At 40.5% G+C, this 22,922-nt stretch overlaps 2 protein-coding genes across 3 annotated transcripts; one reads left to right on the top strand and one right to left on the bottom strand.

Annotated features, from left to right (window-relative positions):
• Window positions 1–3,495: 3,495 nt before the first annotated feature.
• On the top strand, window positions 3,496–5,209 carry lbx2 (ladybird homeobox 2). Its single transcript, XM_015951390.3, has 2 exons — window positions 3,496–4,046; window positions 4,536–5,209. The coding sequence occupies exons 1-2, from the start codon at window positions 3,722–3,724 to the stop codon at window positions 4,997–4,999; spliced, it is 789 nt and encodes a 262-aa protein (XP_015806876.1). The 5' UTR covers window positions 3,496–3,721; the 3' UTR covers window positions 5,000–5,209.
• A 2,809-nt stretch (window positions 5,210–8,018) lies between these two features.
• Window positions 8,019–16,194, bottom strand: pcgf1 (polycomb group ring finger 1). Of its 2 annotated transcripts, none has more exons than XM_015951402.3 (9): window positions 16,061–16,194; window positions 14,584–14,689; window positions 14,321–14,473; window positions 14,125–14,196; window positions 13,933–14,035; window positions 13,746–13,788; window positions 10,856–10,942; window positions 8,346–8,426; window positions 8,019–8,195 (listed from the first exon to the last, which is right to left on the bottom strand). In XM_015951402.3, exons 1-9 carry the CDS (start codon window positions 16,145–16,147, stop codon window positions 8,145–8,147), a joined length of 783 nt encoding a protein of 260 aa, XP_015806888.1. In that variant the 5' UTR covers window positions 16,148–16,194; the 3' UTR covers window positions 8,019–8,144. The 2 variants fall into 2 exon arrangements, with proteins under 2 accessions (XP_015806888.1, XP_015806895.1); XM_015951409.3 differs by having other exon boundaries at window positions 10,856–10,939.
• Between the last annotated feature and the right edge of the window lie 6,728 nt (window positions 16,195–22,922).

The following is a 22,922-nucleotide window of genomic DNA, read 5'->3' as shown; positions in this document are numbered from 1 at the left end:
AATAAATTTAAATGTGTTTAATTCGGGTGGGTGTCAGCAGAAATAGTTCAGATTGATTTATTAACCCAGGTTATAATTCGAACCTGGACATGAGTATTTTGATTAGTGACCAAAACCAGTCTGAGGAGAGGGGGCTGGCAGACGGGTGTGAGGCAGACTTATGGATGCTGACGATCGGAGACCCTCTGCGGTCTGACTCTAACTCACGTCTCCATCTCTGTGCTGCTCAGAAATCCAATCACCACCTAATCAAATAGTGACACTACGGAACCCAGAGCCCAAATAACGGAGGGCTCGGTCTCAGGAGAGCGCCGCCATGGCCAATAAGAACTGATGACGTCGCTACGTGCAGGACCCGTGAACCTGGCGGAGGCGAGGAACACCTGTGTGTCTTCATTTGGAAAGAGCACGCTCTCCTCGTGTCACTGACGTCAGCTGCGACGCTCACGGAATTTGACGGATAAACGGGAAACACGCGCGCATTAAACAGCTGTGATGCTTCTGTTGTGCAAAGCAAATATTATTTAATAAAGGATGTTTTTAAGAGTCACTGATTGTCTAAAATTTGCATTTGCAGTTATAAAGTGTTTACCTTTTGTTTCTTTATTGTTATAATTCTGAGATAAAGGAGCGGAGCGTCGCTCATGACGGAGCTAATCTGGAGTCTGTGGAGCCTCGTGAAGCTCCTTGTGGAGCCGCTCAGCGACTTCAGCCCGATGGAGGCTGGAAAACAAAATACCCACAGCGCCCCGAGCAGCCTGCGCCTGTATCGTGTTATCCTGAGAGGCGTTTACAGCTGTTTTCTTTCATAATACAGGATAACCCGCTGCGCGCGCGCTGAGAGGCGCCGCTTTACAGCAGCAACGGACACCAAACCGCTGCTTTGATTAAAAATAACAGGAGTTTGATTCATTTATGAGCTGAGTTAGATGTAATACGGTAATAATTGCGAAATTAAATCTATTTTGAGATCACACATCTGTGATATTTGTATGACTGTAGTTTATAACGTGTTTTTTTATTCTAGGCCTCACTTTGCATACGTTTACTAACGTATTGTCGATTAATCAGTAGTTTTTTTTATTTTGTTCATTTTTAAATTTAAAATTATACATCAAATTCAGCTTTCCGCATTTTATATTCTTAAAAAGGTTTTGTTTTCCATCTGAACGGCCTTCATCTAAATCCAAAAACATGAAAAAAACGATGTGCAAAGTACCACTGACGTGTGTTTTTTCTTAAAACTCCAGCTCTGTCTCAGATGAAACAACCGTTTCAGGTCTGTTGCTGATGTTGATTCACCCTTTTGACTTTTAATAACGCCATAACCCAAAATGTTAGTGAATTAGGTTAATAATGTCTGCAATACTTTAATTTTGTTTTACCACACACCCGGTCCATGAACTTCAAATGTATTGGGAGGAGTCTGCGACAAAACAAAATATTTCTTCTTCAATTAGAAAAATCCAAACGATGCTGGTTTTTGGGCGAGCGGCGCGTTTTGGAGAGAGGAGGCCGCTGATGGGAGGTAGAAGTGGAGCGAATCATCCAATTAAAACCTGCATGAGCTGATGATTGATGATGTCAACTTTCCTGCTTCTAATTAACGTTTAGATTGGGCCTTGGGGGAGGGGGGGGGGGTCACGCCACCCTTTCCTAAAGGTTTAAAACAAATCGATGGCGTTTTGCGGGTTTCTGACGCTTTAACAGATCTGAAGGTTAATTACCCAAATCAGTTCGGGTCCGAGCGGCGTACGGAGCTCCCAGTAGGTCCATCCTTTAGTCGAACATGCTTTTGTCTCATTCAGGCCTAAGAAACAACGCCAATAAAGAGAAGAAAGTCCGATGGTGTGGAATCCAATGTTTAAATTGACCAGTTAATGTAAAAGAAAATTTCAATTTTCTGTTTTAATCTTCGTCATTTTTGCCTCATTTCAGATTCAAGTCCAAACGTGTCAGGATAAATATCCGTCACCTTGGTATTAATATAATTTCATCTTCTTGAACTTTTCCCTAAAACGACGTGTGACTCTGCCCAAATCCTCTAACTGAATTTCCACCCAGCGTCTCCAGCTTGTTATGGAGAAATATGTATTCAGATCAGCCTCAAAGGGTGGACCTCACCGCCAGATAATAGAATTTCCTGCTGTTTTACAACTATGTCCCTAAACCAATGTCACCATATGCTCCTGTTGGCACAAGACTCTCCACAGTGGCATGAGGAGAGGCGGCTTTTACGCAGCAGGGTCAGAAATGATGCGTTTTTCTGCTTTATCCGGTGATATTAAACTATAATCTGGCTTTAAGAAAGTTTGATAATTTTTTGCTTTATTTCACGCACATAAAAATATTTTTTCATGCAGTGTATTTCATTCTCAGCTGAATAATTGTTATTCTGTAAAAATGCGCATTCCACCCTTATGAAAAATGACAAATAATCCAGAATCTAAAACCAAAGTGGAGTTTAAATAGGACAATGTATTTTTTCTCCTGTACGAACCTGCTCGTTTCTCCCGGGCGTCCAACTGGTCCGGTCCGGGTAATTTTCTGACTCTAATTCGTTTGTCTCTTTACATCTTAAACCTCCGGTACATTTCACATTCTCCGCCGTCAGACTGGGAGCCGCAGCACGGCGTCACAATCATTATCCGCTTATTTCACGCTGGCGCATTGTGTTACACTGAAGCTGTGGATATACCTGCAGGGACCGTCTGGAGCATGCATAGCTCACACACGAAGGGTGGAAGAACTGAGCAGAAACATGGCGCATATAAAAACAGTAAGTTAGCAACTAAATGAAGATTAAATGATATTCGTTCTTTTATTTCCCTAATATTCTTTTTTTCTCAGGTAAACACGCAGTTTTACATTCTACTGGCACTTTAATAACAATACATCCGCACTCATTTTTACTTTAACCATGAATACAAAAAACGTTTATACTAAACTAAATGTGTTGAAAATAACGTGTCTTTAAATTCAAATCTATAATCAATGTGTCTTTTTTGGAGTGAAATCCATGTGCAACACGGTGCCTAATGAGCACATTTACGCAGACGCTCTGTGCGTAATTACGCACGGAAATGGATAAATAAATCACGGCTGGAGAACAAGTTGTTTAAAGTTTTCTATACTAAAAAAGATGCTGGTGGCAATCATTTAAATTCCCATCAACTCTCCCTTTCTGGAGGAACACGCCAGCAGAGGGAAACATTTGAAGGGATTTTTTCTCCTCGGCAGCTCCAGACTCCTCCTATTCCCCACGTCCAATTAGTTATTATGTTCCGGCCCTTTAAGACACAGCGGCGGGTCACCAAGTGGTGTAGTGTTTCTCTAATTGAACTTCGCCCAAACAACAATAAGTCGTTAGCAGTCGCTTTCTTCCCCTCTGTGTGTCCGAGAAAGCGGTTTTTTTACATACTTTTTTTCTCTTCTTGCAGGAATTCACCCCCTCTGTCCCTTTCTAAACATCTACATGGATCCTGGCAGAGGAACTGGGACTCTCTGAGGGGGAATACAGCGCAGCTGCCTCTGTAACTACGCCCGAAGCATGGTTATTCTGGAGGAAGGCTCTCAGGCGAGCTAAGATCCAGAGCGTTCAAATCCAGCGGAGGTTCTGCCAGAGCGCAGGGTGCGAGAAAAGCTTAACGGGACGTTTCCATCCGCCTTTTGAATGAAATTACCAACTTTAGTGTGAGTGCAGCGATTGTTCGGGACTGCGATGACCTCTAGTAAAGACATGAAAGCAGGGTCTGTGTTGCAGTCCAGCGGGGAGGAAAGGAGGCGAGCCCCCTTAGACCAGCTGCCGCCGCCAGCCAACTCCAACAAGCCCCTAACGCCGTTCAGCATCGAGGATATTCTGAACAAACCCTCCGTGAAGAAATCTGTGGCCAGCATCTGTCCGCCCAGAGTTCTGGAGAAAGTTGCGGGCTCCAACTCGGCGCGGAACGGGATCACCACTCCTTCCTCGCCGCTGTGCGCGCTGGAGGAGCTGGCCAGCAAAACTTTTAAGGGTCTGGAAGTCAGCGTGATCCAGGCGGCAGAAGGTACAAAACATTCTTCATCCCCAAAAATGGGAATTTTCAGGAAGGCAGGATTGAGATCATTTTAATGCATTCAGAGCGGAGAGCTGTGTTTGGCTTTTAAAGTGGACATGAGGGGACGTGTGTGGGAATGTGTGAACGAACAGGGACATTTACGCATGGCGATAGCTACTGTCCAGAACTCTACAGTAGCTGGGCCTTTATGTGTGGAAAAACACGAAGATCCTGCGTTTAACTTTTAAATTTTATATATTTTACTTGCATTTCAGAATGCAATCACGTTTATTTCGTAGCCTGATTTAGATGTTGCTTGTTGATCCGTTCAAACAGTTTGACTCCAGATTTTATTAATATCATTTATAATATCGAATGACATTTAAATGTAGACATTACATTTTTTCTCCTAAATGATTAAAGAACATTGAAAAAGTAGCTTTAAATTGTCTTTTGTTGACGAGTTTCCATCCCTCTCCGTTTCCTTGCCTCTCCAAGGTCGGGAGCATCTAAACGCCTTCGGACAGCGGCAGACGTCAAAAAAGAGGAGAAAGTCGCGGACGGCCTTCACGAACCACCAGATTTATGAACTGGAGAAGAGGTTTTTGTACCAGAAGTATCTTTCTCCAGCTGACCGTGACCAAATCGCGCAGCAGCTGGGACTCTCCAACGCGCAGGTCATCACCTGGTTTCAGAACCGTAGGGCCAAACTCAAGCGAGACCTGGAAGAGATGAAAGCGGACGTCGAGTCGCTAAAGAAAATCACCCCACAGACCCTCCAGAAGCTCGTCAGCATGGAAAACCTGGAGGACGCGCAGGGTGGGGGCCCCGGGGCCAGGTCGCCCAGCGTCTCCCCGACCTCTCAAGGACACCGAGCCTTCCCACAGTCCCCCTCTTCATCCAGAGACCAAACCACGGATGAGTTCTCGGAGGATGATGAGGAGATTGAGGTGGATGATTAGCAGAGGAGGGGGCTGATTTTCATAAACTCCAACAACAGGAAAAGAAGAATATTTCAGAGGGACATTTTTTTCTTCCCAAACTTTTGCACGGATAAAAGGAGAATACACGCATATATGAACATCTTTGGAAAGTTTTCATATTTTATTTCTTTTTATTTTATTTATTAATCGGACTTCGTGCTTTTTCACAAGAATTCGGGAATATCCGGTTCCCCTTCGGTCAGATCTTACCGGTGTATCGGGAGAAGGAGCAGTGTGTAAACATTTTAAATGATCTGAACCTCAAAGAGAGCAAAAAGTTGTGCAACTCAGATGCAATTTTATATATATTTTGTTCAGTTAAACGTCTCAAGATCTGCCCCCAAAGTGTAAACTTAAACCCCGTTTGGTTTGAATCCTGTCCCCATCATGTGCAGCTTTTATTCTGGGCTCTTTGGAGGAGGGTATCTCTGCAAGCATGCAGGCCTACTGACCCTAACCCAGCCTCACGTCACGCGCTCTGACTTCTGTACATAAATCAAACATCTTATGCGATAATTTTATTGTAACGTTCTATTTAATCAGCATCTATGTAAATAAAGGTTATATGATATTTCTCAGCGCGGTGTGATTGTCCAAAGATGGAATCTTTGTTATAATTTAATTATTATTGTGCAGTCTGGAAATGCTCGCATCTCAATGGTTTAATGTGATTTTGACTCACTGACCCCTTCTGCTTTCGCCCACGACTTCAATTAGCAGCCGAGTCCTGCTTTTATGTTGGCCCGGGTCTGGAAACATCTTGTCACAAGAAGGTCCCGGTCTGGCCGCGGTACTTAGGAGAAAGAAGCCGCCATATGTTTTCTTCCGCCTTCCACGCATCGCCTTTAACACAACTAGTCGACATGATTGATTAGGTTAACCCGCCTTTGCCGCACATAAACAGCTTTCACCGAGCGGTGGGTGATAAAGGCACGCATCTGCCACTCTTCACTCGGGTTTGTTTAGAGGACAAAAACAGTCCGCCATGAATAGCAAATGGGTTCGCGTGAGGAGTGTCCTAATGAATAAATCCAAACGGAACGCAGAGGAAAGGTGTCGCGCTGCTGCTGCACGACCATTTGTAACTGAATCAAAGGTTCAGTGTGTGTGTGTGTGTGTTTAAATTGGAATTAAAACTGCAGCTCTGCCCTTTTCAGTGCACCATTTGCGCGTCTGTGCATAAAATTTGACTTTTTCAGTTCTTGATTTATTGGGAGGAATTCAAAATACCTCGAATCTAAATTTAAATACACATTTTTACGTTATTTATTTTAAAATGGGCTGCTCTTCTTAAATAACTCAAAATAAATTATTTAGGTATGAAAACAAAAAAAAATAAAGATGAACTGAAACTTTAAGACATCTTTAAGTCTGTTTGGACTGAAGATTCTACATTTTATGGTCAAAGCAGATGCAGAGCAACCGAGCAGCCTGGTGATCACAAAAGAAGTAATCGGCTGTAATGGGAGGTTGAAAAGTCAAGTAAGGCTTTTATTGTGGAGGCCCGCAGACTGGCAGGAAGAACAACGTAAACACAGACAGCTGATATAGTTGTTTTATTTTTACTTTTGTTTTGTGGCACCTACTGATTTGGTCTCAGTAGGAAAAAGTAATCTCTTTTCTGTAGCAGCTTCTTTGGTCACACAACATTTCAAATATAACAACTTCAAACAATTGTCTTTAATTGTAATTTACCCTTTAACACCTCAAATCAACAGTTAAATAGATACATTATGCTTCTCCATTACAGCGTATAATTTATATTTGCAGCTATAAACTAATGTGTGTCTGATAACTTCAGAATAAAAAACAGAATGAAAAAGACTTTGGCCTAAACCACAAATAATTCATGTTTAATTTAGCATAAACACACCCTGGGGATATGGACAAGTGTAGGGATTGTGTAGTCATCGTTCTTTTGCAGGTTATTGTGCAATTATATATATATATATATATATATATATATATATATATATATATATTTGTTTTTTTTTTTCAAATGGGAGAAAATCGTGGTCTTGATTTGGAGTTGGCAAACACAGCTTTTATTTCAATATCGTCCAGATATATTGTGCACCAGTTCAAATATGGGTCATGGATTTAACTCAGCAGAACTAGTTTTATTTTTCTAATCAAAACTCTGATGATTTACTTTTATATTTTTTCATATCAAGCTTAAAATATTTTTGTAAAGATTTCTCCCCGTTGCACATAGTTCTGTATGTGCAGAACATTTACTGTGTTATTTAGAATTTTAGGGTTAATTTTGATAAGTGTAGGTGAAAGTTTGGCTCTAAAAGTGAGAATGCATTCTTTATCAGCTTGTGTCAGGTTATCTGTCTCCTTTCACCCTGGAGACGAGAAACAGCAGCTCGTCTGGTGCATAAACAGCGCCAAGCCTGCCACCTAGTGGTCATCTAGGGGAGATGTTTTGTAAGACAGACAAAAGATCAGTGAAATCTTTGCAGCTCAGTGTTTTCTTTAGACACGTTTCTCTTGTTCTACTCCTCCAAAGAATGAAAAACTGCTACTGCATAGAGTAATTGCTAACGCCGTTTTTGTTATGGAAGCTCAACAGCTACAGCTTTTATTCAAGCAGACTATCTTTTATAAAGACAATTTTAGGTCAAATGTGATTTTCTTTAACATTTTCATTTTTACTAAATGTTTTACTATTTTGGGAAGATTTGTTTAAAACCAAATTAGAATACTTTGAAATTTTTAAACAATTTACACAATAAATTCATAATTTATCTTTTAAAATTTGAGTACAAACCTCAAGGAATACTTACATAACTGAAGAAAATCGAGACTTTTTTCTCTCTAAATATTTTAAACTAAATTACCTCTCCTATACAAATATAATTCTTGCTTAAACAGAATAAGAAACTCCCACTTGTCACATTTAACCTGTAAGGGGGCATTATTGTCTAGACATAAGAAAACGGTCTTGGATGCCCAAAATGTAGGGAGAAAAAACACGCTTAAGATCTTTTTTTTTTCCATTTCAGATTTATTTTCAAAAATACAAAACAGAGAAAATAATATATGTACACAAACACTATTAAAATAGAATATGTATTGTACAAAAGTTGTACAGCTTATTTTAAACTGAACCCTCATCCTATCTGTTCCTCTTGTCTTTGATGGTGTAGTGAAGAACTAAAGGTTGAGCCTGCAGGAGGAAAAAAAACATTTAAATCGTTATTGATTAGAGAATATATATTTAATGAAACACGTCTGGTGAGAGTTCTGCAGTTTTCTACATGAAGTACGTGCGAAACAGATGTCTGCTGCCCTCCAGCTGATATTTGCTGCTCCATACCTTTCCAAACCAGTGTGAGAGCCATAGTCGTTTCATTGTCATGTGATCGGGCAGAGACTCGTTATTAAACATCATTTGAACCTACGGAGACACAAAACAGACGTAAAGGGAAGTCAGAGAGAACTTTATGTGAATGTTTTTAAGACAAACTTTGGAAAAATAAACCTTTTTTCAGCCTGATGGCATTCTTCTGGAGTAAAATTACAAGCAACTAGAGAATTTAGAAGAAGTCACGTCTTAAAAACTTTCAATAAATTAAGATTTCCAGTTATAAAAAAATACTAAAGACATTTAAATCACACTCCTGCTTTAATTAGACATACTCAATCATCTTTAGGGACTCTAACTTTAAACTCAGGGATGAGTAAATAATTTGTCCCACTTTAACTGGACAAGTGGTTATTTAAAATATTTTAAAACGGCTGCATATTGTTGGTGAACAGCGAGCTGAAGTGTTACTTCCTCTTGTATCATAGAAAAACTTTGTATTTGTCTAAAATTTTGAGATCTTTATTACAAACAAAGACACCACTGAATGTGTCTAAACATGTCATAAATGTTACTTTAACGGTAAAAGAGCTTAAAGTAAAGCTGGGAAACTCGACTAAACTGTGAGTCGATGGGTTCTGTTAGTTAAAATAACAAATCCAGTTCCAGAGTGATGGCTTCAGATGCTGTAAACACATATATAACAGTTGCCTTTACATAAAAAAAGCATGATCAAATGGATCTTTGACAGAAATAACAACATTTCTCTTAATGTTGACCAAGACAGTTAATGGGATTTTTTTCTCCCCCATTTTAAGTAGGGCTGGGCAAAATGGAAAAATCCTATCACCATATAAATTTTCCATATCAGTCAATACACACACACACACACACACACACACACACACACACACACACACACACACACACACACACACACACACACACACACACACACACACACACACACACACACACACACACACACATCACAAAAGGCAATGGCTATTTTTGTCAATCTTTAACGTTCACTGGTATTTAAATTTAGATTTGAATATGTAAAGTTATTTTTTATTTTAAAGTTTTATTTTTGAAAGCTGAACATGTCACATAAATGTTTTGGATAAATAAAAGAGGTTTATTTTAAACTAAAATCTTTAATTTTCACAAGAGAACAGAACTCAATAAAACGGGCTTGTTTTAAACAGCTTATTTGAGAATAAGCAATAAAAAAAGAAGTAAAAGACAAAAGGACAAAAAACAATGTTTTACATCAGGGAAGTTTTAAGCAGCTTTAAAAGAAACACTACAAACAATAAAATAGGCATCATCTATGCTCGCACTGTTATATTTGGCATTTTTCTAGTTGCTGTAGCAAGGATCGATTAGTTTGGTCTGCTGAGTCTTCAGTATTTGGTCTCGACTTTCACGTCAGTAGAAGCAAGCATGTTGTGTAGAAAACAAGTAAAATAAACGTTACAGGCATGGTGCTTAAAAATCTATTCAAACTCACTCTTACCTGGGAAAATAAAGTTTCTGCTGGAGAGTGTTCCTCCTCATATGTCTATTGTGAAAAGCTATTTTGAAACACATATTGCTATTGATTCATCACCCAGCCACATTTTTAGTTTTTAAATCATTACTCTTGCACCTGTCGTGGAAAACCTCCAGAGAGATTACATGTAAAATGACTGAGGGGCTAAAGGCTAGTTCGTGTGCAGCCAAGACTAAAGAGCACTGCAGTTGTTTTAAAACAAAAAAAGTCTTTAAAATTTCATCCTGGAAAGGATTCTATAAAACGTAACCCCACCATCAGTTTCCCAGGATGCACTGACGTGCTACATTTGCTGCTACTGGTGACATCTTACTTGTAAATAACCATACATACAATTCCATGTAAATAAGAGAGGGTGGTTTAAAAAAAAAATCTAATTTTTGTTGACATAAACCAAAACAAATCTCTGTAGCTTAGAAATGTTTTACAATGGCAGCCAAACATTTTGGTCTTGGCTGAGCACAAACTAGCAGTTAGCTCATCAATCGTGTCAATATAAACCTCTTTCCCATCTAAAACAGGTAAGATAGTAAAAATATTTATAATTTTTGCAGTGAAACTTGTTCATTTACCAAAGTTTCCTTTTCAGAAAGACGTACTTCATAATTAAAAATTTTGTTTTTGTTTTATCGCAGTACTAAAAACACATTTATGGTGACGTCACATTCTCCAAACAAATCTACACAGATTAAAAGAATAATCTTTGAATTTTAGGAAATCACAGTAGAAAACTATGAAGGAATAAAACATGTTAAATTACTGCAACAATTTATTGTGTGGTAGCAATGTGGACATTTTTAAGACCCTAACCCCCCAAGGGGAAGAGTTTAAACAGCCACCATCACTGGAAACGTATTCCCATGAGCACCATGAGGCACTGAGAGGGCTTTGGACAGAACTCACACACTGGAAAATGTTCATTTCAACATAGATCCTGCATCTGTTTACGATCATATCACCAACTCACCTGGTGTTTTTCCACATTCAGTCTGTGGCAAAGCACTTTCCGTAGGTGTCTCACCTCTGCTCGAACAGAACAACGCACAAACTTCTGCTGCAGGAGAGAGAGAAACAACTCAGCTGTAAACACTTCACAGGAGCAACAGAATTTAGCCGTCATGTTCGACAGAGTAAGAGATCCAAACAGCATGAGAGAAGCTGCTGAAACTGCAGCAGAGCTCCTCGTCGACATGTTTGGATTACAAAATAAATTATTCTGTTTAGTTGTTTTTTTCATGTTACCGCACCACTGAAGCACACCCCTCTGTTGTGGATGTGTGCACTAATATCAACATCAGTATTTGAGTTATTGCAGGGAAATATAAAAGTTAAAAACACACAGTTAAAAATGTCTTCTCTGTTTTGCTTTGAAAAGTAGAAGCACCAGCTACTGACAGCTGGCTTACACCTTAGCATGAACACATTTGAATGTTTCTGATGTGGATCCAGATTCGTAAACAGAACCTCAGTTCTGTAACTAATGTGGAGCAGAAGAAACTCAGACTAACAACAAGGCATCTATAGAAACCGGGTGTGGCGGACTCCTGTTACGTTTAGATTTAGAGAGAAGAATCGACTGAGCGTGCTGCTGAAGGTTTCCCACTCCCACACAAATTAATAAACACTCTGAAGCTGCAGAGCTAAACTCACTTTTCTGTGTGTCTGCTCTGCAGGGGCGCAACATTTCTTTTAATGTAAGAGCAGAAATCTGTTACACTAAGTTTACACCTCAGAAAAATGAGTGAATGAGACTTGACCTCCAACGGAGAAGGGAAAGAACAGAACAAAGATTCTGCTAAATCCAGAAAGCAGCAGGGACACAGCGTGTGCTAGCAAACCAAACCAACATCACACTCGAGTGTGTGTTTGTAATCTGACCCCGGCTTTACACCGGATGCGTAAGTGACACGTAAAGTATTAGACGTGAGCTCAGCAGCACGTCCCTTCCCACCCGGAGCATTTCAGATGTGCATCGGCAGCAAAAGCATTCTACGCAGCTGGTCTCGTGAGATCAGTAAACCCTTGGACAATTGTAAGATCGTGCATGGTTTTGCCAGTTTGCACAATAAAAAACAACATGTATCCAGAATGGTCTGTTGTTTATTTTCTGTTATTACCTTGGTTACGGAGGCATCATGGTTAAAGCTGCTTTAGCTAACCTAAAGAACAAGCTACGTTTGGACCCAACCGACTTGTTGTCCGTGACTTCAGATGGTGTTTCTTTTTGGGACTGTAGAAATTTGTCCTAAAGTTGAAGTGGCAGCAGCCAGCTGTTTCTCCTTCTTTGACATTATTGAGCGGAGAACCTCTTACACCAGTGGTGTTCTGTTGCTAAATCCGTGAGTGTGTAATGAATGAAGGACCCAAGGAAGTGCCACTGTTCAGTGAGACCAACAACCAGACGGTCCAGTGGTTACTTTTAGCCCAGAAACGTTACTGGCAGAAGTTTCAGACAAATGAGAACAAAACTCTTTATAATATATATATTATTTTTAAACAAAATATAGTGGAAAACTGGGATTAGGGTTCTCACCGCAAGATAATCTGGTCTGTAAAACTAGAGATATTAGTGGGGAAAAAAAACCTGACTGGATATCCTGAGGTGGGACTGGGTTCAGATCAAGGGGGCAAACTCTGCCAAGAGTGAAGCCAATGTGGATATGACACAAAAATGCAGTACCCCCTCATCTACTAGGGGCTGGATCCAGAAAACAAGTTCCCATTGACTCCCATGTTAAAAATGCCACCTTCACAGCGGCAATAAACGTGTTTACAGCCTGGTACCAAAACACATTTATTTTTAATTAGTCTAGTTCACAGTCATGACAACTCGGGGGGGGGGGGGGGGGGGGGGGGGCAATGTTTTGTGACTCAAATTTTTAGACGTAATAAAAGCTCGAATAATGAATACTAAGGGGTGAGTCTTTTTGATTGACAGGTAGCAGATGAGCCGTCTTCCAGTGTTTCCCCTACATAGGCTCAGGCAAGGCGCTGCACCACGCCTACAAAAGGAAGAATCCTCTCTCAAATATGATACGAGTGACAAAAGGTGTCTCAGACATATAAAGAAATTCCCTCAAATCAAATTAAATGTTCTGGCAAAAAATGTAGGAGGTCACAAACAAATAAATGCAAAACATAACAAACGTAAGCAGCAAAAAAGACCTAAATTCACATGAAACAAAGAGAGAAAACATCAGTAGAAGTCACCAGACAAGATCATCTGAAGGTAAAACCTGGTTTAGAATATGTTGCTTATTCTCCATAATAAGTAAAACTGCAGAACTTGTACGGTGGACACCCCAGCCCTAGATAATGACTCAACATCACCCTCTGCTGGTTTACCAACATCAGTGCAGTGAAGATGAACGCTGATGAACAGAACAAAAACAAGTTGCTGGTGAAATCCTGGGATTTATAAATGTTTCTTAACTGCATGGATTTTAACCACACATGTAGTCAGTGGATAATTTTATGAGACTGTGATAAAGTGCAAGGAACACAAAATGCCATGCAATTTTCTGTACTCTGCAACCCAGCTTTTACTAAGAGCAGGGACTTGGTTAAGAAATAATGAAGGGTTTCATGTCTTCACTCACTTATGCCAGTCTCCCTGTGAGACCTTAACAACAGCCGACCTAAAGCTGCCCTGAAGACTGGATCCTGCTGCTGCTGCAGTTGTTCATGTGCTATCTATCTGAATAACTGAACCTGCTCAAACGGGGGTTTAGAAATCTGCCCCAGACATTAAAGTCTAAGTTGTGAAGCACCTATTTATTTTAAAAGCATCTGAACAACATCTGTAAGCTCAAAGACATGAATAAAAGATATCTTTGTGGGATTTTTATGGGACCTACCTGTAGAGTAAGTTTTGTTTTATCTTTCCCAGCAAGTGATGAACTGTGAAGAGAAGTCAGAATAAACAGGACTCAAAAAGGGAATCTTAGAACATCATCTTTAACTAGATAAACACTCATATGCTCAAATCCATGCTTAAACGTCGGCCTTATCACAGTTATTCCTTGAAAACACACAAAAGTGTACCTCAGTCTTTCTAAACAGAGTGAAACCTGCTCATCGTATCTGTAGAAGTGAGCTTTGGAGTGGTCAAAACTTGTGAAAGGTAAACCCGCACCATCAGACACATCTAGAGAGAGAAAAGTTTTCACTTTAAAAACAAATAAGGAAAAGTTTTTCAGTGTTTAAAACTATGTGGGAGAGACAAATCGAGGTTACCGTCCCCAGCTGGTTGAACGACTCTTTCTAGTCCTCTCGACTGATAAAAATCTTTAATTCTTTTATCTTCACCTAAAAGAAATATCACAACATACACACACTTAGCAAGTATTGTCAAAAGTATACAAAAGAACAAGTATCTCTCTTTTTCTCTGAAATCAGTTAAATTAAATCTGCAGATGTGCTCGAAACGTACTTTCTTGAAGACCAGGCACTAGTTTGTACACGATGTCTTGCATCACTCGATCCAGTTTGAGGTTGAGTAAGGGCTGAGTTTCGTGGATCTTGATGTTGCACATGGGACAATATTTGCTGGTTTGCAGGTATTTCACAATGCAGCTTTTACAGACTGTGCAGCAAAGAGGAGGAGATATTCTGCTGAAGACATTTGTGCTGGAAAACGTGTTTTCAGCTCTGGAACTCCATCAAGACTGACAAATATAAGATTCACAGACTTACAAGTGTGCAAACACTCTGTAATTGTTGTTGCATCTACGAAGTAGCCTGCACAGAGGTAGCAGACGATGTGTTCATTCAGGTCCTTGATCTTCAACTTGACTTCCTCCTTTTGAGTACAAGAAACATTAGGCTATAAACGACATTGAGACTTAAACTGAAAACTAACGTATGGATTTTGGATGCCATTGCTTAAATGTGACATACTTTCTTTGAAATAATGTAATTACAGAAATCTCAGAAAATCTATCATGTAGGAACTCGACTCTGAGTAACGTTTTCACCTAGATACCTAAACAACACACAAAACATACAAATACAGGCAAAAATGCAACTCCTACGTTCTGCAGCATTGTAAAGTTAAAGTCCCAAATTCATCATCACACACTGGTGGAATTACCCATCCTCGATGGGAGTGGTTAGCTGCAGCTGTGGCCACGCTCGGGAACTATTTGGTGGACTAACCCCCCCAATCCAACCCCTTAACGTCGAGTGTCAAGCAGGGGGCACTGGGTCCCATTTTTTCCAAAGTATTTGGTATGACCCGACCACAAATCTAACCCTGATCTCCCAGGCTCAGGGCAGACACTCTACCACTGGGCTGGATAAAATTTACACTAGTCCCATTTTCAGGATGAATTCTGAACTTTTGAAGAGCCTCTTGATGAAACCAAGTCTAATTATTTCCAGATGAAATTGACTTTGACAGCATTAAGTAACAGAGCACAGGACCAGCTCAATTAATGAGTTTTTGTTTGTTTCTGTGGGGGAAAGTAAAGCATGTCCCAGGATCTCAGGGTTCAGCATTTCTATTTTTGAGCCCAGAAAGTAATAACTCGACAGGCTACCTATTGGAAAGTCGACCATGACCTTTGACCTCAAGAAGAGAAGTGAAACCAAAGGCAGAACAAACCCCTAAAAGAACGTTCTCATTCAAAAGTCACATCCGTTTTAATCGCAGCACGGTGGCAAATGCGGACATTTTTTTAAATTAAGAGGTTCCGCACATATGAGCTAAGAAGTTTCTTACGTTTTATTGTAACAGAGAAATCTCGAGCATAAACAAAACCAACAAAAACACATCGTTTGTTCACAGCATCCAGCTGCTGCTCGGAGCGGAGCGACCGCTGACACTTCACACAAGCCGAGTGAGGACCAGCGTGCTGCGAGCCGAACCGCCCCTGCTCACTCACATGGCGCTCCAAGTACAAGTAAACTCCGGGTCGGAATGAGAAACAACACGTTAGTCCGGAAAAAGCAGTTGTTGGAGAGCTTCTATTCACGTTGGTCCGCAGAACAACACGGTCGGACCCGCCGTGTACGCATGCTCAAACAGCGCTCTCCGTCTCCTCACCATCAGCGCGGCGGACACAAGAAACCATCTCCCGTTAGTTCGCGCGATAAACTCCTACCTTGTGCAAATTCTCTCTCCGTCTTTGTTCCTCTGTTACGAACAGTCTCAAATTACTCGCCCACTTACCTCGTTTCTCAATGGGTCCAATTTGTAAACGGACTGAAGCTGATTTCGTAGCCGCATCGCTATAGCCATCGGACCTTGCTCCGCCATCTTTGGGAATTGTACTCAGTTCCGGGTAAACCGGACGTAGCAAATAGAGGCGAATAAACAAGAAAATAAGAGCATCCCTCGTGCATCTTCCACGGGTTTGTGAAATCTGAGATCCAGTGATTTTTCTACAGCATTTTTCATCTTTGGGCAAGTTTTTATTTTTTTATTTTTTTATGATTCATTAACTCTCACTCGCACACCCAGGGACAATTAGGGTCACCAATTACCCCAACATACTACTTCGTTTTGGCATGCAAGAGGGAAACCAAACCCCAACAATGCGAAAGGCCACAACCAGGCTTTGAACCTGTGATCTTCTTGCTGCAAACCAACACTGCTACCAACAAAGTAACTTTATTTAGCGGTCAGCTGTTGTGTTAACAAACTGCCAAATAGCAAACTGATCTTCTAATGCTAAAGATGTGGAAACACTAGAATAACTATCTTTCACGTTTTTAGATTACATAATTTATATTTTATTTTCACACTACTCATATTATTGTCTCTTGTTTTTTTCTCGTGATTATTTTGTCTCTTATGTTCTAGTGTATCATATTGTGTTCATTTCCTTTTATCTTATCTGTGCAATGTTTTTCTACTTCTGTAAATTGGACGGAGAGTCCTTAAGAAATACTACTTGACTTTTAACATTCTGTCAAAGGAGAAACAGTCTGGCAGTTAAATAAATATTAGAACATTATGACGTGTAATTATTCTTAATTTCTTCACAAAAATGACTACTAAAATATTAACAACCCAAATTTTATTTGAATGAAAAACATAGAACTTACACATCCTAATCTATTTTTGTTGTAGTTCTGAAAGTGACCTCCAGTTTCTAATTTGAACAACAGAGGGCGCTAAAAGCACACAATTCACCTAGTTTCATGTGGAGTTTTTATTTTTATTTTATTCGTTTATTTTTTTATCGTGAATCATTCAAAATAATTTCAAACACTAGAAATATATATTACTATTTGAAGACACTAATAACAGAAAATTTACGTTCAGTCGTTGCTCTGTGTTTCATATTTTGTAGGCTATGTTTAAACAGTTTAAACAAAAATAACCCCAGTTACATAATAATCCAGGTTGCTTTTTTGGTATGGCATTTATTCTAATAGTATTAATCCACATTTTCTGACTCCATGTGCAAACATGACATCATCATGAATAATTTGATGCTGTGAAAAGTTGCATTGTGACAAGTCTCATTAAGAAATGTCAGTTGATCAAAGATTACCCTACGAGACACGTCCAACAATTTAAATGTTTCAGAATTCAACAAAAAATGAATAAAGTAAAAGAGACAGAATTTTAATGTGAGTCCTCTGACTGCATTACTGTGAATGTCGGGCAGATACACGAGATCAGTTACGTCAAAAACTTTTATAGATATTAGAAAAGTCTCTACTCATCAATAAAAGTACATTTAAAGATGGTGAAACAAAACTTGTCAACTTCTTTGTGAATAAAGGGGAAAAACACAAAATGAACAGAAACGTTTAAACATAAATAAAACCCACAGTAAAAGTAGTTCATAAAACTCGATTTTGTGAATTAAAACAACAGCTAAACTGGGTTTATTGGGCTTTACATGTCTGAACCTTGTAGGAGTAATCCTTTTTTGTAGAGAAGTCCTCATGGCTGAAGTGTTTGAACCCCTCAGAATGGTTAAGGGGTTGACTGAGTACGTCTCTCCCCTGCCTGAACAATGACCACTGAGTCTCTCTTGAGAAAATAACTGAACCATCAGCTCAGTGACCAGTAGTACAGCACTGTGGTGGTTCTGGGCAGCTTCCAGACCTAAATATGTGTGAAAATAGAGCAGAGTTCAAATGAAAACAAACGCTTTGCTTTGTCGTCATGTGGCTCTCGCATCTGGGACAGTTATTCAAATAAATGGCTTGCATTGTGCAGCGTTACAGGGTTTTTTTGTATTCATAGGCTTAAAGTCATAGGCTTAAAAAGTGGCAAGACTTATGATATAAAATAATACTGGCTAGAGCTGGTTTATTTTTCCAAAGGTTACCACTGTTTACTTCCAGGCAGCATAAAAACTTTGTGGATTTTTTCTTTTGCAACTGCTGAGCTAAGTGTGTTCTGTGTTGCATTTGAATTAGCATCTACCCTGTTTCAACAGGTCTTCAGATTGGTATTATGTGTGGAGGTCCCCTTGATCCCTCCCAGAGGGCTTCCAACCTGTGGACCACCCAAAAACTGCAGCTCTAAACAAGGACTCGCCCTTCATTCATCCTTTTGTAATTTCCCACTGTAATGGAATGATTGGCAGGTTTGTCTTATTCCAACTCAGTGACACTGTAGCAGCCGACGAGGTTGTGCATGCTAATTATTGAGACCACTAAATCTGGCCTGAAGGCTTTGTTTGTGAGCCTTTATCGTGAGGTCGTTAATGCCTGTTCAACAAAACATGTTTATATTTTTCAGAGGTTTAGGTGCCTTGTTTGATTGATTTGAAGGCAATAAAATCACTTGCAGCTTCTTTCAATCTAGGGACATCTTATGCAGGTTTATTCTTTTTGCTGTCATGTAGATCTCTACTGCCTCTATAAACACTCCTACCATGAAAATAATCCGTCCATTTGTTTTCTATCAGTGTTTGGTTTGCGGAATGATGTGCCTAAAACAAGCTGTTTTAGATAGTCCCCATTTGTGACATCACAAAGTAGAATAGAACCACCTCTCATGTGCAACAGAGAGCTACTGCTGGAGGAGCAGCAGCTCTGCTGCATATCAGAGTTTCTTAGCTTATATTAGCTTGAGCGGGAAATGGGCTGGCGTGGCCAGCTCTAGTTTGTTTTCGTAAAGTGGCAGAGCTTTGAAACGGCACATTCTGGAAGGTACTGTAAACATCTAAAATAAAAATTGCTGAAATCTCTTCACGCAAGAGGGATTTAGTGCAAAGAACTTCAGAAATGTGTTTTGTATCAACTAGAGCTATTGTAACTTGTTTAAAACAAGCTCTACTTTCCATCCTTTAACCACCTTGAACAGAACATTTTATTTAAAAGATTAAAAATAGTCTTTCATGCACTCAATCCAAATCAAACCCAATCAATACAAACTGACTCACACAAAGGGCAGAAGCAATATCTGGCCTTTCTTAGCAGTCTTTGAGCTGCTGTGATCAGTCTTGCTTCACAAAACGTTTCCAGTCAGATCTTGTGTCCCTCTGCTATCTGCCATTTCCTCCTGCCATGTAACATCTTTTCTGCTGGGTTTGTGAGGTCACTGCTTATCAGATTGACAGAACTTTGACTCAATGCAATATCCAAATAACCAGCGGGCCTGGAGATCACAGCAGCCGAGAGAGTCAGAGCGAGTCCATGGGTGAGGCGCCAAAGAGAAATGGAGAAGAGGAAGACTAACTCAAGTCTTTAATTTATTGTCATTCCATCATGTCAAAATCAAGGACAACTGATTTCTATGTTTTATATTCTGACAGTTTTTTCACTTCTTCACTTTCATCTGAGATGATTCCTTTTTGTGACTGACCAAACACCTGCCAATTCAACAAAGGCAGCAGTGAGAAAATAGTAAGGGGATTTCTTTTTCATTATTGAAAGACTGAAAGGTTTCAGAATCCAAGTTTGTTGTTCATTTCAGCTTGATTACATCAAGCCTTTTAAAATGCATTCAACTACAGAAATGTAAATGAAAAAAAAAAAGAATTGCAGAGCAGAAAGAGACCCCGTTTACCTCTGTCCTGGATACCCGATGCAAAAACTACCCTGCAGTAAAAATCCACATTTTGGCATGCCAAAAAGGAGGCCCCTGTCCTTCCTCCCTCACGGACTCTCAGAGCAATCAGAGCATGCAGGGGTGGGCTGCAGCTTTTGTCTCCTTTGCTCCAGCAATTGGCCACCAAGTGGCAAGCTAATGACGAGAGCCCTTTTGGAATGGCTCCAGAGCAGTACAGCTTGTGCTCCTTGATGGGCAGGCATAATGAGTGATGCAGTGCAAGCCCTAAGGCCTCCCCATGGCACAAAACCCCAAATAAACAATAGATTTTTTTTCTACTGCTACATCAAATGCACATTTTTCTCCAGCAGGAAAACCTTGTAGTGATGTGTTTACTATCACAACAAGCTGCTGCATCCACTAGCAAAACCATCACAATGAATAAAAAGCTGCATGTCATGCAATACATAACTTCAAGTACACCTGGCGTTAGTGCATTTGGTGGTGTGTGTGTGTGTGTGTGTGTGTGTGTGTGTGTGCTCCTTAAAGCCTAAACCTCGGTGCTATACCTTGTCTATTTTTGCATTAGATTTTGCTTCTTCAAAAGAAAGTTGGGCCAGAAACTAAAATCACATTTCTTCTCTAAAACTGTGTGCGTGCCAAAATCTAACTGAATATTTATAATAATCACAATAACAAGAAACCCCCGGTACTTGGCCAAAACATATTCTTGATATTTTCTACATACTGTTTTTAAATACCCTCACGTCACACACACACACACACACACACACACACACGCACACGCACGCACACACACACACACACACACACACACACACACTTCTGCTCAGATAAGATGATTTTTTTGCTTGTTTTCAAACTCCAAACACTCATAATACGTAAGTTGTGTCATTTACGGATAAGGGGATGTTGCATAACAGATAACTTTAGTAGCTTTTGTGAAGAATTCTGATTTGGGCGATTGTTCATCTCTCACGTGATGTGATTAAATTATTATGGTGATATCTGAGTCCTTTCACGCAGGTCTTCCTTGATCTCTCTTTGAAATGAAGACCCACAGAGCTGTCAGGCACACTTGTTGTACTTGTCCTCTACTTTATTTGCCCTGAGCCTTGTAATGCAGTCATGCAGCCATCTGATCTTCATGGGCATTTAAGAGAATGAGGGTGAAAGAATAACAAACTCAGCACAGAGGAAGCATCGTCTAAATACCAAAGAGTGATGCTGGCAAGGCAAGTGCAACCGCTTTCTGCCTCCCACATTACAGTCAGGACAATGGATTGGAGTTGTGTCTGTCAGATGTGAGGAAAAGTGTTCTGTTTAAGCTGCAATGGCCTAGCTATGCTTTTTTGTGTGCATCTTAACAACATTCTAACATAGTATAGCTATAAATATAATGTAGAGTTTAAAAAGAAGAAAAGAATAATGAAGTGGTTATTTTGCATTTGTCGAAACGTCAGCCAATAATATGTTTTGGAACAAAACCAACCATTGGACCATCCAGTTGCTGGTCTCACCGAACTGCCGCACTTCCATACTTGGGTCCTGGGTCCTCTAGTTATTACACACTCTTGTATTTAACAACAGAACCTCGACATCTTACCCTCATCTTTGTTTAAAAATACTTTTCAACTCATCAGTCCCAGCGTGCTCTCTATAATTAATGCTTTTCTGGTTTCTGGTCAGGTCCCTACTTACTTTTAGAGCGCTGTAATCCACTTAAAAATCGAGTCTCGACCCCTCTCTCCATAGCAGCTTCAGACCCATCTCTAAACTTCCGTTCCTCTCCCAAATCTTGGAAAAGGTTCTGGCTAAACAACTCACAGCTGCTCTTGATGAACATAACATCTATGATAGATTCCAGTCAGGTATTGGTAGAGCTCATTCTACTGAAACCGCTCTTCTTAGGGTCTCTAATGACTTTCTGACTCACAGTGATGCAGGGGATTGTTCTGTTCTGGTCCTGCTGAACCTGACTGCAGCCTTTGACACTGTTGACCATCACCTGCTACTGGAGAGGCTGGGAGACTGGGTAGGCCTATCAGGAACTGCTCTGGAGTGGTTCTCCTCTTATCTTTCTGAGCATTCCTTCTCTGTGGTCGTCTCCAAGTTTCGGTCCTCCACCACATCCCTCAATCATGGTGTCCCACAAGGTTCTGTGCTGGAGCCTCTACTCTTCCTCGTCTATCTGCTTCCTCTTCAGCACATCCTGAGCTCTTTTAAAGGAATCTCCTACCATTTACGCTGATGACATCCAACTGTACATCTCCTTTAAGCCACATGAGATGTCTAAGCTGCAGCTGTTATACACCTGATTAGACTCAGACTTAAACAGTTTAATGAAGATAAGACTGAGATCCTCATCTGTGCCCCAGACAAGCTGGTTCCCAAAGTCAGAGACTCACTTGGTCAGCTTGCTTCTCACACCAAACCCTCTGTCAGGAATCTTGGTGTGACCTTTGACCCAGCTCTCACCCTGGATTCTCATGTCAGTTCTCTTGTTCGCTCTTTCGTCTTCCATCTCAGGAACATTGCTAAGCTGAGTCCCATTCTGTCCCGCTCTGAACTTGAGACAGTTATCCACGCCTTCATCTCTTCACGCTTAGACTACTGCAACTCTCTTTCACGTGTCTGAGCAGAACCTCACTGAACCGTCTACAGGTGGTTCAGAATGCCTGTGCTCGGCTTCTGACCAAGTCCTCCAAACACACCCACATCACCCCTCTTCTCCTCTAACTTAATTGGCTGCCAGTCAACTTCAGGGTTCATTTCAAGATCCTGGTTCTGGTCTATAGGGCCTTACATGGACAAGCACCATCATACATTGGTGGTCTTCTCCGTCCCTACACCACCAGCAGGTCCCTGAGGTCCAGTGACTAAAGCCTACTGGCTGTGCAGCGCACCAGGCTAAAGACCAGAGGTGACTAGGGGCTGCATGATTTAATTTTTTTTAAAGTCGACAGTCAAGTAATGAAAATGGAGTTGACTTTGACTAGTCGTTGATGGCGTCATACACCTGAAGCGGCGCGCAGGGGTGGGGGTGGGGGGT

The sequence above is a fragment of the Nothobranchius furzeri genome, chromosome 1, assembly GCF_043380555.1.
Source record: "Nothobranchius furzeri strain GRZ-AD chromosome 1, NfurGRZ-RIMD1, whole genome shotgun sequence".
Taxonomy (NCBI): Eukaryota; Metazoa; Chordata; class Actinopteri; order Cyprinodontiformes; family Nothobranchiidae; genus Nothobranchius; species Nothobranchius furzeri.
Note: the sequence above shows the minus strand (reverse complement) of the source record. Positions and strands in the feature narration are given on the sequence as shown.